This window comes from Haliaeetus albicilla, chromosome 13, assembly GCF_947461875.1.
Source record: "Haliaeetus albicilla chromosome 13, bHalAlb1.1, whole genome shotgun sequence".
NCBI classification, from domain to species: Eukaryota; Metazoa; Chordata; class Aves; order Accipitriformes; family Accipitridae; genus Haliaeetus; species Haliaeetus albicilla.
The window spans coordinates 13151281-13173059 of NC_091495.1; the positions used below are offsets into that span (position 1 = coordinate 13151281).

General features: G+C 39.2%; 1 protein-coding gene across 2 annotated transcripts in view; it reads left to right on the plus strand.

Moving 5' to 3' along the window:
• KCNH1 (potassium voltage-gated channel subfamily H member 1) overlaps positions 1–21779 on the plus strand; it is a 186383-nt gene that overhangs the window by 83913 nt on the left and 80691 nt on the right. For both annotated transcript variants that reach the window (XR_011327451.1, XM_069800197.1), the window contains exons 8-9: positions 4693–4892; positions 8418–8670. Coding sequence is in view for 1 of the 2 variants with exons in the window: in XM_069800197.1 (XP_069656298.1) it covers positions 4693–4892; positions 8418–8670 (453 nt within the window). In the remaining variant the exon portion in view is untranslated. The remainder of the gene's footprint in view (positions 1–4692; positions 4893–8417; positions 8671–21779) is intronic.

A 21779-nucleotide genomic window follows, 5' to 3' on the forward strand; every position in this document is an offset into this window, starting at 1 on the left:
AATGTGATGATGAGTGTGAGAAGATTTGCGGTAGGATTTGACCAAGAGTTTAGCAAAATTTGCCAGTGGTTTCTCATCTTTCATCCTAGAAGTCAAGTGGTTCTGCCACATGACTTGATGCTCATGTCCCTTAAGGCCTAGTCAGGCTTTCTACTTTGCTGTTTGCCATTGAATTGATTTTTAGACTTGCTCAGCTGATAGTAGTGTGCCAGTTCTTTGATCTTTGCCATTGCTACTGCCTTGCTTTTGCGTGTGGGGTACCTAAGCTGAGGTGCAAATTACAAGCTGGTGGAGTGAAAGAGGAGGGAGGTGGAGCAGTGTATTGGTTCAGTCTGGGAGAACAGAGAGCTGTGGGAAGAGCAGAATCTAGCAGTCACTGGAACAGCAGGGGGGACAGCTCCTCTGGGAATTTACTTTCACTTCAAAAAATGTCTTTTTCCCCAAGTTGTGAAATTCAGGAATTGATGTACATGCTAAGAAGATAGTAGCAATTGTAATTTGTTTTATACCATGTGAAAATGTTATGTAAATATATTGTGAAACTTCATAAAGTGCATAATATTAATTGACCTATCAGGTTATGGCTAAGTTGTTTCCATTTATTCTTTACTAGCTAAATGAAATGATATCTCTATACATTGTATTAATAAAAATAAAAGGTAGAGAAAAGATTAGAAATAGGAAACTTTATAATATACAATGCTTCCTAAGAAGTAGCAAATTAAGCATCTCTGCATCTGTCTTGATAGAAAATGGGGCAACCTATTTAATTCTGTACTATTCTAGAAGGTTATATAGATACTTGATAAGTAAATCTTGCTTTAGATGCTTTAGTTTCAGTTGCAAGACTACAAATAACAATTCTATCTAAACTAGTGCTGTAAACAATTCATTGATAGATACCTGTTCAGTTTGGTATTTGGTTGCAGACTGTAATTAACAGTTCAGTGTTTTTCTTTTAACTGCATGCTGTCTACCCGTAAGTAGGCATAATTATCACTAATCAAGACCCCTAATCTCAAGCAATTATAAGCCCTTACATTGTTCTATTTGCACATTTAAAAACAATGTGTTTTTCTCATATAATTGTGTTATAATCCATACAATTATTAATTTCTGCTTTTCTTTTTATCTGATCAATGTTAATTTTGTGTGACCTCACAACGTGTTATCTGAAAAATGCCTTTGAGGCATGCAATTTTTGTGGTTAATTTATGGTTATGTTTCGTCTTCAGTGAGAAGTGATATAGTGCAACAGGTTTTCAAGGCTGTGCTTTCTCTCAGCCATCTACAAACTCAATAATTTGTTGTGAACTAGGAACTTGTTAGTGAAACAAAAGTGCAGTTATACATTTAAATCATCTACTGTCTGTAAATCCAGGTGCTTGCTCTTTGAATGGTATTTAGATTAGCACAGGCTCCTCCTTAAGTACGTAAAAGGCGTTTGTCTTGGTTTTTTAATTGTTAAGTGGAATTTACATGCAGGCAGACAGACTTTCTGGATCAGCTTTCCAGAAAGTGAAAATGGAGGCAGTTCTGTTTTAGAAAGCACTGCAAGTCTTGGGGGCAAGATGTAAGTTGTTCACTAGTTGATGTTGGTCTTACTTGTTGCTGTATAGGTTTTATGCACACATTTTGTATGCAAGGCCTTTGAACGAGTGCAGTTTGAACAAATCATCATCAATCTGATGATTCATCTCAGGAACCGCATGCAGCACTTACATCTGTAATTGGGGTAATTGCAAACCTCTCATTCTTACAGATAGAAATTTTTCCTCTTATAATTCTAAAATGAGATCCCAGATCTTTTACTGTGGTAGCTGAGACCTGCACTGACTTGTATTTATGTCTCTATTCTTATTTGTTACATCATTAAAAGTAGCAGATGATTTGGTGACCTTTCCAACCTGTGTCTGACCTTCATGATTCACTTGTGCGGGTAATTGGCTATTGAAATTACTATGCTTTTATCTTTGACGTTATTTAAACACTGGTTTAAATGGGGTGACACAGACTGCATTGTAAATGGGTGGCCACATTGTTGGGGACAATGTGTTTTTCTTTATCTGTTGTCAGAAAAGAATATTAATGTAAGGGTGAGGGGCTCTATCTTTTCTGAGGGATCTTGACATTCATGGAGAGGAGATGTTGGAGATTGTGCTCTGTCATAAATTGCCCAACTGTCTTCCTGTAGTAGAGTGTGTGTTTCTGAAATCTTTCTTGGCCTGCAGTGTACTGCAGTGGGTTCATTTCATTATTCCTTTGAAAAGAAGGAAAGGCACACAGCAAGCTGTTTCTGTGCAGAAGAGGTCAATGTTTAATATGCTAAAGTGTCTACCCAATATTAGGCTGCAAAAATTGTTGGGTTTAATGTGTCTTTAATAGTAATAAAGGGGTTAGCTAATGATAAATTAAGGATTGTAAATTCGGGGATTTTTTTAAATAAAAAATTCATGTAGGCAGGAATAATTTTTCTTGCCAAAATAATTGTCATAGTGGAGCATAGTAGCTGCAATTTGCAGTGGAAATTGCTCTAGGACTGCTCGCCTCATAATAATCAAAGTGAAGAATCAAATTTCTGGTTTTTCTTTAGGCTTCATGTAGCTGGACAGTAATGGGACAGAGTAGGGACTCCATTTTACCTTTTCTGGTATAGAGCTATACATCCCAAGATACTGTACCCTCAGGTCTCACTGTTCACCAGAGAGCAAGAGATAGTTGTATGCACACAAGTATGGTTGCCCAGAAATCTGCAGACAAGAATTTGCTTGGGACCCTCTTCCTAAACTGTCACCTATTTTCAGCGCTATACTGGCTGGCAGAAGAACAACATTTGTGGATGCCTTGTGCTGCTGCAGTGTCCTGCCAGTGGGACTTTGCAGTTTTGGAGGCCCTGGGTTCATATTCTGGTAGGGTAAAAGTCCATGTAAGTAGGGCCTAAGGTAGCAATATCGTAGGGTTGTGTTTGCATCTGCATAACAGAGAGCAAAACAGGACATAGTTAGGGAAAGGTAATGCTGTTCAAATACAAAATACTCATGGATTAAGGAGCATTTATAGTAAATCTTTTTTTTAAAGCATTTCTTCATTCGTCAGTACTCATTGCATCAGACCTCCCGGTATGGTTTAGCTCAGGCACGAGTTAAGGTTAAACAGAGAAATAATCTATACATTTCTGGTCACTGTATCCCTATTCATACTCTCCACTTCTTTTTAAACTGAGTTTGCACATTTTTATATATATTTTTATACCCATCTGTACAGAGCGGTAGTTAGAAAGGGGGAGAGCTGGTCTCTACAGGAACTCATAAAAAGAAAAGAAGTTATACAGCATCAGGAGGGAATTCTATAGAGCATCAGGAGTGTAAAGGCCTTGAGTAAGTCTAAGTTTAAATTACATCTCTTGGTGATAAGGGAAAAGATAGTTCTGTAATTTTCTTTTGCACATTATCAAAGGGTTTTTTTGGTCATAAAACCTTAAAGCATTTTAGTTGGCTTAAGGTTATCTGCCTATAACACTGACATGAATAAATAGCTGCATTCTCAAAGGAATTAATGGGATGAGGGAATATATATTTTTTTTTTTTTTTTTAAGAGGGGGTGAGGGAGGAAATAAACAGCATAAAGGTGTATTTAGATAAGGCAAAATATTTTCTTATTTTTTAAAATTTCACTTCCAGAGCACTTACTGGTGGTTATCGGTGCATCTGCCATCTGACTGTTCGTCTCCCTCTACAGCTGGCCCCTCACATATCACTGACCTGATTCACAACATAGGAAAACTCCACTTGAGGCTTCCAGTCCTTCCCTTTCATTCAGGGCTGGATTGGCTGGAAGAGCTTCCGCCCCAGGCTCTGCAAGCCGTCGAAAGATGACCACTGAGGCTGCCACCAGCCTGCTGTTCTGTCTTGGGCTTCAGCAGGCGGATCTTCTCAAGTCCTGTGTGTTTTCATCTGCTTCTCTCCACACCTGGAAATACTGTCTGTTTTTTCTCTCTCGTGTTTATTCTTAAACCCATCCTGATGAACCAGCTGGCTTCATAACTGTGTTGAGTGAAGTCAGAAGGGCTGTGCAGCCGTCTGCCTTTGAGGGCTCGAGCTCTTGCCTCAGGCCTTGCTGTTCTGCCTGAAGAATATAAAACATAATGCGAGTTTTTATGTATTATTAAACTTACATCTATAAATCACTGACTATGGTAGCTGTTTATTACATATTCCATCTTCTGCTTTGATGCATTGTTGTTGTCACACTGAGGTGGGTAATGATGACTCGGCTTACTACTGTGGTAATGCACTTAAAGCTTGGAAATCTGTCACTGATGGCATTTCAACACAGGCACTATAAACCAGAGATGAAATTTTAAAGTATTTGCTGTCCAGCTATTTGTCTTAAAATTCTTGTGTCTTCTATTGTGGTTCTGTAAGGGTTTGGATACTACTGAATTGTTTGATGGACAATGACAAATAGTTGTGTTGCAGGAACTCTGTGTTGCAGGACTCGCCATCACAAAAGTAGGTGGTGGTCCTCAATTTGTAGTGCTGAAGGTGACCTATAAAATGCTTGTGCTCGTTGGGCCTTCCTAACAAAGCACTGACATTGCATGAATTTCTATGGGCCTGGCAATTTCCTGGGACACAGACTGATGATCACAACTTATTATGTATTATACCTATTGTTTTTCTTTTTTTACAGCCCTTCTGTATGCAACCATTTTTGGTAATGTGACAACCATATTTCAGCAAATGTATGCTAATACAAACAGATATCATGAAATGCTGAACAGTGTCCGGGACTTTCTAAAGCTCTACCAGGTCCCTAAAGGACTGAGTGAACGTGTGATGGATTACATTGTTTCCACCTGGTCAATGTCCAGAGGAATAGATACTGAAAAGGTAAGTTAAGTGAAACTGCAAGGAAAGAAGTCACATCCTGAAAGTATTTCATGAAAATAAACAGGAGGTACTTTCTTAGTAAAGAAGACAAATATTCTTTAAATAGTTCCATGTAGTACCTTCCCTTAATTTTAAACTTTCAAATACAGTATTTCAGCTACTCTGTCATACTGACATATGTTAGTGATAAAAGTACATATGTTTTTCTCGTGATACGGCATGAAATAGTATACAAATGATGAAGGAAAGAGCTTGGTTTTCAGTAAATAAAGAAGATAACTAAAAAAGTTCCAAGTTCTAACACAACCTCAGAATTTCTTCAAATGTTGGGGTTTTTGTGTTGGGGTTTTTTTGCAATATTTCTGTTGTGTAAGGTTGTTTGCAGCTCTGTGGGCCTGAATACAAAGTAAAATTTGTTTGTTCTTCATAGAATTTGAATGTAATATTCTGTGTGCAGGTTAAAGATACTAATTAACTACTTGCCGCTTTCATATTAGTTGCTAGCTTTTATGGAGATAGATACTGTTTTTCTTCCGACTGTAAAGAGATATGATTTGTGGGGTCGTTCATTCAGGAAATCATACCAATGCTCTGGTCACCAGCCTTCTGGTTGGCATCTTAATTTAGTATTCTAAACTGTAGATGATGCAGTTAAAGAGCAAACAATCTCACTTCTGTCTAGCTGTTAAAGTGTCATTATGAAAGAGTAGAACAGATGTGGCCTTGCGCTGGGCTGTCTGGAGACCAGTAGGTACACAGGGTACTGTTTGCTTTCCTAAATGGGCTTCAGCGTACCTGCCATTTAGATCCCAGACCATGATTCTGGTAAGCACTGTCCGTCATACTAGCTGTCAGAAAGAAATGGTGTTTTAGTACTGGATAGTGCTGATTAGAAACTGCTCTGCCTGTTTTCTCATAAAATATCTTTGTGCGGGGTTATGGGTTTGAGGTATTTGGGGAAGGTGGAGAGATAACATCTGAGGACACATAGTGTAAAGAATGCTGGTGCTTTCATTCACTCCCCCAGTGCAAGCCCCTCTCATCATTTTAACAAAGCAACAAGAAAAAATTGCTATGTAAAACATGTTTGGTTTAGCTTATCTTCAAAGTTCATTCTTGGCTTCCTCTGATAAGGAGAGAAATGCTTTAACATGCCTTTGGAGACAGCAGGATAACCAAACCAAGCACAACTCACTGTAGCCTTTGAGAATTATCTTAATAAACAGGAAAAAAGTCTCCAATTATCAGGACATCAAAGAGCTTAATATGGTGTTGTTTTCAGTAACTGGTGTGTTCATAGCTGAACTGCCAGTAGTGATGACTGTAAAACCAAGAAATCAACTTTCATCTGCATAGCAAAAGCTAGCAGATATAAGACCGACTAGCAGATATAAGACCGACTAATGGCCGTGCCAATCCATAAACTCTCAGGTCTGAGTTCCATTGGTTTGATGCCTGTGTATAACTGCTAGGATGACATGCAATAAATAAAACATGTATTGCTCCTGTGACAGAACAGTGGTAGTTGTGCTGCTGTGTAATGCAGTGCTGTTTTCTACAGATGAGGCAGATACTTAAAGATGAACTTAGCACAGAATCAGTCTTCTCACTATTTTGTAGGCGACAAATTTGGTGTTAACTGCAGGCATGCCAAGGAGTGAATAATCAGCTAAAAGCAAAGTCTGTAAGTCTAGAAAATGCCAGTATAACAAAATTTAACCAAGAGCTGTTGAAACATTCTAAAATTAAACCATGAAGATATGTTTCTTACCTCCCATACAAATGAAAGTCTTCTGCCATTTGTCTGTAACTCTCAAATGTCTTTAATCCCTTTAATTTCTGTGAAGTCTGCAGACAACTTCTCTAAATGGAGAATGGAAAATGAGTTAACTTCCTCTTAGACTGGGAAACCAAGGGGTTTTTGGCTAAGAGCCTCATTTTAAATATACTCTTGTATATTCTGGTTTCTTTACTACTATTTCTATTACAACAACCCTTTTTGTGCGTGATAATCAAGTAACTGTGAAGTGTGTGTGTGTAATTCCAGTAGCAAAGTTTGGCAAGCATCTGCAAATACAGAATGGTTTTGTTGCCAGAGTAAATAAGATAATTGCAAAGACAGCTATAGCCTCTGCCTGTGTTCCACGTTAAATGCAGGTCCTGGTGCCCCGACCCACTTCTTTGAGCCTGGAAAACTGAGAACTGGCAGGTTCGGCTGCTGCTCCCTGTGGGGCAGCCAGGAGAGATCATCCATGAGTGCCCTACACTTAAGCACTATGGAAATATATCTCTTTCAGAAGTAGTATCTGTAATAGCAGGTCTGCTTGGAGGTGGGCCAAAGATGATGATATTGGTGATAGTCATTTGCCTTTGGAGTAGCAAGCGTAATATCTGGAACCAGTGCCATGCACAGAGTTATGAGCTTGGTTCTCTGCTCAGATCTTGCAGAGAGCCCCATTGCAAGGTGTAGGCATAGCCATAGTGCTGCCTGCTTTCCAGGAGTGTTTGCATTGAAGCAACCATCTCTTTCCATCCAGGAAAATGTGTAGGAGTAACTCTGAAGCTCCCCCAGAGTGCCCATTAATTGGATGGAATAGATATTACTAACAAAAAAAAAAAAAAGAGGCAAACTTCCACTACTCAATGTTTTTCTCATATAATATGTCCTGAGATGTACTTCATCACAGACTATCCTCCAAGGATTTTGTCATCCCAAAACCCTGCTCCTGTTATGCATTTCCAGTGTTTTTGCCAGGAACTTTTAATCTGTACATGTAGTAGTAATTCTGTATTCTTTCCACTCGGCTGTTTGTATTGTATTAAAAACCTTCAGAAATGGCCCTGACGGGTACCCGCTGTGCTAAGCATCAGTTTGTGTACCCTTAGGAGCACGCATCATGAACTGCTGTGAGGAACATTGCATTTGGAAGATAAAAAGTTGCCCAACACAGTATCATACCTCAAAGTCCCTTTCTTGTGTGAACAACAAACTTGTTACTGCAAATTCACTGAGGGGTGAATTTGAATACCTGCAAATCTCAGTATTATGAGTTAATGAAACTTTTAATAACTTTTTTTTTACTAAAGGGATATGAGATTGCACTTCTCCTCTATACAATATTCTCTTACTTGCAGTGTATAATTTGTGCAGGCTTTTCATGGAATCTGCCTATCAAAAGAGTGACAATCTAGAAACAATCCTTCAGGAAGCTTTTCTCCACCACTTTCTGTACTGCTGTGCTCTCAGTTTTATTGTCTTAAAAACCTGAGGCCTTATCCTGGTAACTCAATATCCAGCAGAGCATGTTGCTGAGATGAAAACATTATTTTCCTTCAGGTATTGTAAAGTAGTCTAAGTTAGTATTGTGGCTTATGTGTATAAATAATATAAAAATAAATATACAGACTGAGATTAGAAATCTTAAAAGAAGGAGGAAATTAGTTCTTAAACCCTGTATAGTGAACTAGGGATAATAGGCACATATAAGCCATGCACAGGAACTGATTGCCTAATTTCCTTCTCAGGTTTTGCAGATATGCCCTAAGGACATGAGAGCAGATATCTGTGTGCATCTGAACCGCAAAGTTTTCAAGGAGCACCCAGCCTTCAGGCTGGCGAGCGATGGGTGCCTTCGAGCACTTGCCATGGAATTTCAGACAGTGCACTGTGCCCCCGGAGACCTGATCTACCACGCTGGCGAGAGTGTCGACAGCCTTTGCTTTGTGGTTTCGGGGTCTTTGGAAGTAATCCAGGATGATGAAGTCGTTGCTATATTGGGTGAGTTTCACAGCTGATAATATGCATTGTGCACAAATATAGATGCATAGAGCATTTTTATAGCCTCTTCTACTCAAGCACTTAACTCATTCTTTAAAAAGCTTCAGTCAAGTTAGCTTTAGCATGGCCTGGTGAGGTATATTTTATTGTCCTTCCTGTTCCACAGAGGTAAACAGGAAGGGCAAGCACCTCATCTCCAGATTGCTTCAACCCTATTTCTTCTGGTCAATGGAAACTCTACTTGAGCATTGGGATCCTGGTCATAATTGGTGTTCTCCCTGTCTCACCACATCTCTTTTCGTTAGAAATTCCATTGAGGACTTCAGAAAACTTATTTTTAAAGTGCCTGGCTTCCCTGCCTCCCTCCCATGCCCCTGATAATAATCCACTTTTGCTGGAAATTTTCCTATTAGATTTATTTAAGATCTCATGTTGAAATAATATTTCTCTCTTTTCAAGTCAAAGTAATATAAAAATTTAGAGCTGATTTGTGTTAACTTGGAATGACAGCTGGAGGCATTAAAAAGAAGCTGATAGTGGTGTGAACAACACTGAGGCAAAGCTAGGAGAAAAGAGTGTGATAATCCAATAGATGTATATGAATCATGGGGTGGCTGGAGCACTGAGGAGGTGATGCTTATCATTTGATTCTGTCAGACCCTTTTGTGATAAGGTAAATTCTCACGGTGGCTTAATCCAGTACCTGTCACTCATAACAGCCCGGAAAAAGAGAAGAAAACAGCTTGGTAATCTTACTGTTTCTGAACACATACATCCAGCTGTCCTAAGAGGAATGTCTACTGGAAAATGAGGGGGCTAATAAATATACTGAGTTCGGTTTTTCTCTACTTCTGAGCAGGATTGCATATACAGCATAGGGTGAATTTAGTGTCCTGCGGAATCCAGTTCATAATATTTTGTGCCACACAAGAAACTAAAGTGGTGAGAAGTAGGGGGATAACCGATTCTCTTTTGTTCTGGAATCACCTGTGCTGTTCAGTACTATATGATACTAGCAACTTCTGCTTTTATAAGTTGCACATGAAGAACTTACTACTTTTTGCCATGCTGAACTCTCATGAATTAACATGGCAAATGTGGAACAAACTAAAGCCTCTCAGTTTGTGTCACCTTTTATCCCATAATGCCTCCTCCTGTGTCCATCACAAGAATAAAACCTCAAAACATCTTGCTGCTCTAATCAGTATAGGTAAAAAGCACTGAAATAAATTTTTTTAACATGTCCTTTAAAGATACCAATTTTCTCCTCACCTTTACTGGTATCTTCCATGTTTTATCATAATACTCACTTTAGAAAATACTTGGCCTAGATTCCTTGAGAAATCAGTGCTAAGGAAACATGGACCCCTAATCTCTGCTGCTGCGGAGTGATAACTACAGATAAATGAGGCTGATTCCTTGGTATCTGAATGAATAGAAATATTTTGTTATTGCTGTTCTCCTGGGACAGTAACTATTGATCGTCTTCCCTCCACACCTTTATTTTTTTGGAATTTGGAGTCAGTTCTCTGGCTTGCACTAAAGTTGATGAGCTCTGTCATTTTCTTTGTGAATAGTGTAATCAGAGAGGAAAGTAAAATGAAGTGGGATCTGTTTGTCATTCTGCAAGATTTCATTTTGGATAAATGTGTATTGATTTTTGTGTTTCAGTTTCTGGACTAAGGAATCCCTTTCCTTCCACATGTGTGTGTACCTTCCTCCCCCAGGCTGTGAAGCATTCTGTTGAAGGTTTCTCTATCCTGATAAGAAATGGTGTCGTTAACTAAATTTTTCACCATTTTAATCCCTATTCTAAACCAGTTGGACTTTCTTCTCCTTCAGCATTGCATTATGTAAGCACCACATTACTGAAGAATGCTGCAGGAGATGGGTCAGGATTTCCTCCCTAACTTCTTTGTGCTCTCAGTTTTCTTAACTGTAGAATAGCAATTGTTGGGTTTTTTTAATTTCATGTTCAGCTAAACTTGTCAAGTTCTTGATAAAAGTACGGCAGATAGAACAGGGCACTACAAGCAAAAAAAAAATAACATCTATATTGTACAAGAAATGTGATTGTTGCTGATCATTCAGCCAGAACAGCCTATGCTGTAAGTTTTGTTTACCAATCACAGCTAAGCATAGCTATTAGCATCAGGCATGTAACAGCAAACCATGTGAGAAATTCTGTAGGGTAATGTCAGTTAACAGGTATGTTGGAGAGACCGTAATCTTCTCTCAGGTATTCTTGAAATAAAAATAAAAAGTAAATGCATAAATTATTCAAGGTGAATGTTTGCTCAGCTTTAGCTGTCACTTAATAAAGCAGCCTTTGCAATTTATGATGTAGCCTGTATCTTCCTTACAACAGAGAAATAAATTGCATCTCTAAATTAGTCTGTGTGACTGCTGTACAGCATTACATAAACCAAAGGCAAACTACCCTTAATCCTTAAAGGATCCAATTCATATGAAACATTTTCAAGTTCTGAAATCATTTAGTCTTGCAGACTAGCATATAAAATTTTATTGCGTAGCCCTGGAGTTTGGAGTGTGTTGTGTACACTTGCATAATATCCTTCTAGATCAGTTCTGTGTAATACGCAAGAGACGGGTATATTCTCAGTTCAGGCTTATGTTCTTATAACAAAGCACTGACTTGGATTGATACGAGTACTGAGTTGGAAGAAATTGCACACAGGCCAGCAGTGAAAGAAATGTACTTTTTTTTTTTTGTGTGTCACCTAAGATTGCCTTCCCCATTAATTTGACTTAGAGACAAACACAAAAATGAGTAAACAAATAAAAGAAGAAAATTCTTTGCAATGTTTATGGAAATTCTTTGCAAAATTTAAAGTAATTGATGCATTTTGTATGAAGTTTGATTTGTTGGGGTGAAAGACACATTTTTGAACTCTGTCCAAAATTTCTGCTGAAATAAAGAAATTAGTGATGTTCATGCAACACAATCTTTGGATTTGATGTGTCAAAGAAACAAAAATAAAAAAGTATAAAATTACCTTTAAGCCAGGTGATTTATTTATTTGTGATTCATTCTAATACAAATGGGTCAGAAAAGGAGGACATAGCAAGAAAGGCCACTGTATTACTATGGTTTTCTAAGTTAATGTGTAAGTATATGAGTGGGACTATGTAGAAGTGAAGATTAACTAGTGGAAAGGTGCTTGGATGAAATACAATTCCGTTTCCTGTAGTTCACTGTTCTTCCATTTACACCATTGCTGTTGCGTAGGGTGAAGTGCTGATGTACACTCAGCACTTTATGGAAGATAGAGACAAATCCCATAGTCCCTGCCGTGAAGAGAACTGAGCGAAGCACAGGTCGTGCAGGACTTCCATTAAGAGACTGTTTTCAACTTGGCTTTGCTTTTAACTTTTCTAAGCCTTCCCATTTGGGCCGATGGTGCTTTATTCATCTGAGACTGACATATCTCTTTGAACTACTCTTGCTTAGAAACTTACCCATTTGTCCAAATGTAATTAGAGAAAATGCGTTGTTTTGTCACTGTTAAAAACAATCAACCATTTACATGCACTTCATTTGGCAGCTCTAGTTTCTCTGCTTTGGAGCAGACCTCTCAGGCTGAGCCACTGGCCATCTGAAAACTCGACCTTATTGCAGGTCTTTGAAAAGTTAAAATTTACTCATGCTCAGGGGAGATTTGCTACATTTTAATCTAATTAATGTCTTCTTAAAAGATTCCTCCTGAATTAAATGTGTTCCAGGTAGGGACCATAAGGTCTGGCTGCAGCTTTCTTTGAAATACACAGGGGAAAAGGGATTGTAATGGAAGCATGAAATAAGCCTGCATAGCTGGTTATTGTTTCTTAATTTAGGGTAGCTTGAAGACCTAAAGTGTCTTTCAATGCACATTTTATATTTTTTACACTATGAAGGTACAAATTTCCTTAGTGCAGTATGAGAATGTAGATTGTTTGGAACTGCTTTAATCAAGAAGCTATTAGAAGTCTAGCTGAGCAGATGATACACCATTGCTGGGGCTAACAGGGTACTTCCCTGGTCCTCCAGTCTTTTAGTCGGGACCTTTTTAATTTCTCGTCACCACTGCTAGAGGAAGTGCTAGTTCTTGTGTTACACCTCCAATTGAATGTGTACGTAGATAATTTAATGAGAATTATAGAAAATAATGGCATAGTAGCAAAATTAACTTTTTGTAAGTATTTTTTGGAAGTACATGGAAGGACTGGATAGGAGGCCTTATTAGAAAAGGATTTATGTTGTGTTAATTTTTACGTACAAATGACTGAGAGAACCATTTTTGATCTTACTAGAAAATAATTGATTCTAAGTTTAGATATGACTGACATAATTGTACTCCAAGATTGAACAGAAAATCCCTCCTCTCTAGGAAATCTGAAGGAAGCAAGTGATTCTTGGACCCAGGTTGGTTCCAACCCGTTCTGCTTAAAATTGGGGTAATCTTTGAAATTTAGGAAGTTCCAGTAAAAGGCCAGAGAGAGGAAGGACCTTGAAATCAGGGTGACAGGCTTTTTTTTCTAGATAGTAGTGGGGAAAGTGGTGTCTTTCCATGAATTTTCAGACTGCTGCAAAATTTGTCAATTAATGACTCTTAGAGGGCCTGACTGAGCAGCAGATCTTCACTTATGTGAATCGTTCAGAGTTGCTGAAGTGGTCTTGATGATCCCTGCAAGGGGGCCCTGTGTGTATGGATGATAAGACTGGAGGTTAGTCTTGCGGACTTGATTAGAAACTGGGAGCCTTTAAGCCTTTATTTAGCAATTAAAAAACAAGTCCTTGAAAAGCACTGTGATCTTCAGAGCTGAGCAATGGATGAGAAAAATAACATTTACTAGAAGGTTTAGTTGAGAAAACAAAACCCCCACACAAAACAGTTTATCCCAAGAGTAAAGGAGTTTATCCCAAGTGTTGCATCCCAGCTGTTCTGCATTTATTATGTTTTTGCTATCCTTATTTGAGCTCCGAACTTTGAAAAGAATAAACTTTTTTATTGATTGTTGGTTTAGCAAAGAGTATTAATCATACAATCATAGAATATTCTTAGCTGGAAGGGACCCAGGAGAACTGTGGAGTCCAACTCCTGACTCCACAAAGGGCAGGTAAATTGAAAGAGATGGGAAGGGAAATCAAGGCAGTAATTTATTGTGAGCAAGGAAAATCATTGCCCTCCACAAGGACAGTTTGCTGTTGCTACTTCTTTTGCTGCTATCAAAGCTGAAGGGAAATAACAGAATGTAGATATTACATAAGTGTGAAAGTATGCAGTAACAGAATGTCAAGAACGGGAATTTATAGTCTAGACCTGGCTGCCTTCTTCACCATCAGGGGGAAAGTGGGATATATCAGTTCATTCTTTTTTTCTGGTGGGGGTAGGGAGGAATTGTGCAAAGGATCATATGTGAGTTGAGGAAGTGAAAATTGGATGTCCCTGAAATACAGATCTTTTATTGTTATTTACAAAGCTATAACATTGACAAGATTGGAGACTGTGGTTTTAACATGATATTGTAGGAGAGCTTGGTGTACCATGTTTTGTTTCAGCAGGATATTAAATGCTCCATTTGCTTTGTGTAGAGAAATTCCTGCTGATTTAATTTGATCTAATTGCAATCTTAAAGGAACGTTATAAGAATAATTGTTTGTTTTCTTTACAATTGCTTTAGCTTACTCATTTAGCCATAAGCATTTCATTCAGATGTAGACGCAAGGGGTTTGATTCAGATTTTGGTGGGACAGATTTGCATCCAGATAGGACAGTGCAGACTGCAAGGGCAACTGCACCACAGGCTTGGTTTATTTTAGAGGAGAGAAAATAGCAATGCAGAAGTATTGTCTGTCTTAGATGTACTCAGTGGGAAAGCATTGCATCTTCCACACAATCGTGTACAGGTTGCTTCTCGGCAGACTTGAAGATGTCAGGTAAGTTAACTGTGCTGACCCCAGGCTCAGACAGGCTATCTTTAGACTATCCCCAGTACCTGAGCTAACTCAGGTTTCCCTAAACTAAAAAGCTTTGTGTACAACTCCGTTCTGAGAATTTCATTGTGTGTTTTGGGGCCTGTTGTTATTTAATGCCAAGTCTTTGAAAAAGTCCCTTACTTCTCTACTTCATTTTTCACCTGAGTTTTAAATTTAGTTAGATCTCCCTGTGTTAAAAATGCCAAGCTGCTGTGCTCTTAGGCTTAAGAAGTGGTTGCAGGATTATGGATGGCATTAGAGTTTTGTTACTATTTTCAGAGACAGTATCTAACATCACAGCATTGTTTATGCTATTGAATAAGACTGTAACGTGACCAGCGGTGCTATGAAAAAGGAATGATTGAAATTAAAATCCAGCTTTATCTTCAGTAGCTCTGTTGTGCTTTTTCTATTTATAGTTTAAACCTTTTTTTTTTTTCCCCAGTTTTACATATATAGGCAGGTCAGACAAGTTGCGTGTTTCTATGAAGTGATTCAGCAAACATCAGGAACAATTTTAAAAGTCTGATTTCCTCAATACGTGTCCAAGCACATTGTTAGGAAGAGTATTAGAAATGGAGATCCAGCTAAACTTTTAAAAGACAGTAACATAAAGAGGTCTACATTAATAAAAAATTTTTATTTCACAGTGGATGTAGGAGCAGCACTAAAACTTTTATTGAGAAGTATAGGTTTATTCCAAGTGGTGGCTTTGGACAGAGAGTATTCTTTATTCCTATGTGTGCCAGACATCTAGAAAATGTAATGTGGGTTGACATCAGGAGTTGCCGATTTTGAGACTTCAGCCAGACATTACTTGTTCTGTGTCTAACTTCTGGTAGAGCATTAAAAGTAGGAATCACCAAGCGCTTGTCCACTGCTATCTATAGATGGTATAAGACTGTGTGGGAATTAGAGAAACAGATTTTTAAAACACTTGATTAAAGACTTGCTGGAATAACTGGGGAAGAGGGGGATTCCCTGTGAATAGAGGCCTCAGTCGTGAACTTCTTGGCACTTCAAATCAGTTGATTTTTCTTCTAGAGTTTCACATTTTATTGTTGCGAATTTATGCAACTTTGCATAATGTGCTCTTAAGTCATCTGACACCACCAGATGTGGAAGAAGTCCCCTTTGGAAGATGGTAATGTCTGGTGGCAGGCTACTGGCAACAGCGATCTGTGACGTACTGGCAGCTGAAGCTGAGATGTGGTGGAGATGAGGCTCTCTCTCCCAGTATGTTCCTTGATATCTCAGGCTGTGTTAAGAAGGCTTGCCCATCACATTTGTGTGCATACTCCAGCCAGAGATATGAAGAGGTAGAAACTATAATTTAACAAAGAAGTTGGATTTCTGTAAAGGCCCTGATTTCTGGAAGGTGAACCACTGAATTAATTTTCATTTTTGTTTTGGGTAGGGTTTTGTTTATGTCTCAGAATTTTGGAGGAAGAAGAATAATTTTTTTCACTGAAAAGCCAGGTTAAAAAAAAATCCAAAAAATAAATCTTCACGGAACACTTATTTTTCTTTGTTTTCTCCAGGTTTCAAGTTTAAAACTTTTTTCAGAGGTACGTTTCTGAAACATTGTTAAATTTATCCTCAAGATGTTGCTAGAAATATTAAATAAAATGAAGTATACTATAGCGCTGAACTTGGCGAGGTTTTCAAAATATTTACTTTATATATTTCATAAAGTAAAATCTACTATTTTAAACTCCTGTGAATCCTTTTGTCTGAAATTAAAAAAATCAAATTTGGGGGCTTTAATGTAAGCTGCAAGCAATAGCTATAACATAAAGCCTGTTTCTAAGTCATTGGAGAATAACTCTGAGGATATTGCAATTTGAGCCTCTGGTATAGGTTTTTCAATCAGAGAACTAGCACTGTCCATGCAATGACAACACAGATGGAGCAGTGTTTTTCCTATTACTTAACCAATGCAACTAAATTCAAATACATTTGTGACTAGCTATTTGAGCTGGCAACTTCCATGTCTTCAGAGTTTGTACAAACTAGCCACATATTTACATTTTTCTACAGTAACCCTTAAAAATCAAATAAGGATAAACAATTCAGATTCTGGTGAAGCCTCCTAGCTTTTTGTGAATAAGCCTGGTAGGGCCCAGTTGACATTTTAAAACTCTTCTCATCACAGTAAGTCAAGCAGTGACATATAATCCACGCTCTATTCAGTGAGACAAATAAACACATTAATTATAATAATAATAGAAATCTTAGCTGTAACTAATTCATGTTGTTGCTACTCATCTGGTGCTCTAAAATAAATGTTTTTATTTTGTCTGTACAGTAATGTGCTTCAACAGAGAACATTAATGCATTTGTATAGTAAACTGTCTGCAAAATGTTGCCAAGCTGTGTTTTAAAACATGAACAGATAAACTGTGTTTCTATTTGTGCACCAGGCGAATCACTGAAAGTGTAACTTCAGTTTATTATCGCTGTAACGCTTATTTGGGTTACTGTGGCACTGATACTCTGGCTTTTTTTCCTTAAGGTCTTACTAGAGGAAAAGAGTGATTAAAGCCTCTGGTTAATGAAAAATAGTATATTCTCTGCAGTGCAGTTGGTCATTCGCTTCTCATTACGTGTCTCAGTTTGCATTTGAGAAATCTTAAGAAAATCCAAAGCAACAAATCACCTCCATGCATCATCATCTGCCAGCTGTACTGTGTTGGAGGACCAAACTACAGGCTATTCAGTGGCTGTCAAGCTGTGCAATTTATCTGTGGGACGGGTACAGGGTGCTCTACCTTGATACCAAATGGTAGCTCTGTTTTTTTCTGGCTGGCAGATATTCATTGCCTTAAAACAATGCACCAAGAGGAAAAATTATTTTTGCTCCGGTGCCTCTGCTTTCCTTGAATCTTCCTTCTCTCTGTAAAATGGGAGAATTTAAATTGCATGCCTTTCTCAGATAAGGAGGAGATGAGGGAAGATTTTCAGTTCAAGCCAAGCAGACGTGGTGATCACAGAGGGGGTTGGACCCTGTTTTGAGTTTGTGTGGTGGGGTTTTGGTAGCAGGGGAGGGGGCTACAGGGATGGCTCCTGTGAGAAGCTGCTAGAAGATTCCCCGGCTCCAAGTCAGACCGGCCTCTGGCCAAGGCAGAGCCCATCAGCGATGATGCTAGTGCCTCTGGGAGAACAGACTGAAGAAGGGGAACCTGCAGTGGGGGAGGACACTGGAATGTGAGAGAGACCCCTCCGCAGACACCAAGGTCAGTGAGGAAGGAGGGGAGGAGGTGCGCCAGAGGAGGGGATGCCCCTGCAGCCCCTGGTGAGACGGCAGGCTGTCCCCCTGCAGCCATGGAGGGGAGCGGGGGAGCAGATGCCCACCTGCAGCCCGTGGAGGACCCCACACCAGAGCAGGTGGATGCCCCCAGAGATGGCTGTGACTCCATGGGAAAGCCTGTGCTGGAGCAGTCTGTGCCTGAAGGACTGCAGCCCGTGGAAGGGACCCATACGGGAGCAGTTCGTGAAGAACTGCAGCCTGTGGGAAGGACTCACGTTGGAGAAGTTCACGGAGGACTGTCTCTGGTGGGAGGGACCCCACGCTGGAGCAGGGGAAGAGTGTGAGGAGTTCTCCCCTGAGGAGGAAGGAGCAGCAAAGACAGCGTGAGATGGACTGACTGCAACTCCCATTCCCGTGAGGAGGTGGAGAAAACCGGGAGTGGAGTTGAGCCTGGGAAGAAGGGAGGGCTGGGGGAAGATGTTCTAAGGTTTGGTTTTACTTCTCGCTATCTTTGTTTTGATTTGATTGGTAGTAAATTACATTGATTTTGTTTTTTCCCCAAGTTGAGTCTGTTTTTTGGCCATGACCATAAGTGGTGAGTGATCCCTCCCTGTCCTTGTCTCGACCCATGAGCTTTTCTTTATATTTTCTCCTCCCCATCCCACTGGCAGGGGAGGAGTGAGGGAACAGCTTCATGGTGCTTTGTTGCCGGCTGGGCTTAAACCACAACAGACCCGAGTCTCTCATCGCTGGCTTTGAACACGAGGGGTAAATATACTGTCCTAAGTGGAATTATGCTTGAATACAATTGGTAGGTGACATGGACTAACTTCAGATCCTCTGGTTCTGTTCAAATCTGTTTAGGAGGTTAAAAATAAAAGAGAAAGATCAGGCCAATTTTTTTTGTTTGTTTTTAAATTTCAGCAGCATTTTAACTGAGCAAAATAGAAACCAACGCACAAAGAATCTGTGTTTGCCTTTACAGCAGTTGGTGTCTCTGTCTGCTTGGAGGTGGAGAACAAATCCTGAGGGCACAGGCCAGTGTGGGTGCCTCAGGGAGCTGTGATGGGAAAGTCGTTGTGCAGGTGTGGCAGCAGCTGTGGATCAGCATCACAGATAACTGTATTTGCTAACACCTGATTTCCAAGATGTGCTTAGTGCTGCCTTGCTACTGAGGTATCATCAAGCAGTGTTTGGTCATTCTAGCTTATCTTTGGGTTTGCTGAGACTATGTCGGATCACAGTACTTCTATAGTTCAAACGTGCAGATGAAGGCAGATCTGGAAGGGGCCTCAGCTAGATTCTGGTGTTGGCTGCTGTAACAACTATTACTATTGATTTAAGAATGATTCTAACATGAATATTTTGTCTGATATACTGAAAATCCATGGATTCATGTGAATCCCATCAAAGTCCATACTGACTTGGAAGACCTTTAGCACATGAATCCATGGCCTCATCTTCTCACCCAGCTGCTATCACACCAAAACTGCACCATGACCCCCAGATACCCAGAACCCAAAAGTGAACTGAGTAGCTTATCAGTCAAAATATTGCACATAGAGTCATATTTTTTCAGAGTAGGGTGGAATATCTTCTGTCTGAGAGCTCTTCAATACTTCCTGTTTGTAAAAGTGAAAAAAACTAAGCGTTGTTCTGGTAGGCACATCAAGGCAATACAGCTGTAATGTGCAAGCATGTTTTTTTTCTCAAGCAGAATCAGCAAAACACTTGGCTAAGTTGCAATAATCAGATCTTCATTACTGGTGTTGCTTTCAGGAGACAGAATGGATGTGGCTTGACCTTTTGGCTGACTCAGGCTGAATTTGCAGTGGTAACAGAGAAATCTTTTCACTTATAAGATGAATAGCAAATTTGTTATGGAGAAAAGGTTGGGAAAGAAAAAATACAGAAACAGAAGGTGCTGGTTTTATAAAATAATTCTTTAGTGTTTAAATATATCAGGGTTTGGGGACTTGTTATTATAATTAAAACAAACAAGCAAACATAAAAGGCAGAAAACTATTTGGCTTTCCAGTGCATACTGAGCTGATGGTGGAAAAGGTCCTCAGCCCACAAATCCAGCAGGGAATACAAATGATTGATGGTGAAAGCTTAGATCATCCACTTTAAGTGTGATTGGCGGTGTTCCTGGCAAATGTCTGGAACTCAGCAAGCTGGGAATGAGAAATGCAAAGTACTGACAAATGGCCATCTGCATTTCTCTAGTTTTTTAATCTTTCTTCAGAGGTAAGGTGAAATATATAAAGCCTGGAGTTATATGTAAAAAGAGGCTTTTGACTCAGTTTCTCTAATGCAGCCATTACACTTTGCCAACCACCTTCTGACACACCTGTAAGTCTCATCTTACTCTTCTTGCTTCCCAGTTACAGATGTTTTTGATAAAACACCCACTTAATCTGCCTTTTTTTTTTCCTTCCTTTTTCCTGAGTGATTGATCTTACTTTATGGAGAACATATAAACGAAGGGAGATGGTATGCAGTTCCTTGTTATGTTTAAGATTATTGTTCTAATCCAGTGCAGGTACTCCTGGGTGGAATTTTAATTCCTGCTTGCTATAAAGACTTGCTACTGCTCCTTTTTTTCCCCCATTTTTCTGTGAATGCCAAACACAAATTTTTTAAAATCTGACAATCTAGATTGATAGTTTTGGTGTGCATCATTTAGAAAATGCACTTGACAGAAAGCAACCAGTGTGATGCTTGCACGTGTGCCTTGCTTTGGAAATCGAACTGTAATGTAGGATTGACTTTTTACTAGATACTGGCTGTTAACTCAATGAACTTCAAGAAATTCTTAATGATAGAAAACAGTACAACTTCTTGTTTTAGCCTGGTTTGTCTTTTTTAAAAAAAATTGAGGCTTCTGTGGTCTGACTCAGTCTGTGGTTCATGTGTTGCTTTTCTCTGTTTTGGTTTGTCTCAGTGGGCACCCGCAGACGTAGCTCCTTCATGGGCTGCTCTTGTCACCAGAGGGAAGCGGCTCCCTGGGGTGGCAGGAAACTGCAGGAGGGGGAGTTTTTCAGGAGTTACAAATAACAAGGGAAAAACGGGGTTGCTGCCACAGGTGAAGAACACAGTTGTGTCTTTCTGTGTTATGTTGAAAGCAGAATTATATGTTAAAAAGAGTGAGATGTAACTAACTTCTGCTGTATGCCATTTCATATGCAGGCAAAGCAGCACCATGCTGTTTGTACTTGCATTCTACTGATTATTCTTCATGTTACTGTGGGGCAGTAAAATAATTGTTGTCATTTTAAGGTAGGGAAACTTGTCTGGAGATGTTAAGAAACACGCTTAGAAACGAGCTAGAATTCCTCTCCCTTACGCTTGGACTAGCAGCTCTAACTGTTGCTCATCAGTGATGGCACATTTCAATGCTTGATAGATTCCAGAACGTTAATTAAAACAGTTGTTTAGCTAATTGCCTGGAAGATTGCAAGTAAAAGCATATTTATTCCAAAGGCAAACAATCCATTTTTACCCAGTGAAGCATATCAGTTTTTATGGTGCATAAAAATTGTTTTACTTCAATTTTGAATATATTGTGCGTTTGTCTGTCTAAAGGCCTTGTAGATGATGATCTATTTTAAGTGCATGGAAGCCTTTTTTCTTAGGCCATTTTTAATGTGTCTACTAAAAAAGTGTATGTTTAAATAAATGAAAGTGTGAAAAGTCATTACCATTAAAATGAAAAGTTGCTTACTGCATGGGGCTATTGGACTACCACCATGCTTACTGATATGCAGCCTTTGCAGTATTTCTGGATGTTGGTACTGTCCTATATAAAGAGACTAGAGGTGGAAGGAAGGGTATCATTATGGTGCCTTTGCCTAACTTTGTGGGGAAAAAATGTGCATA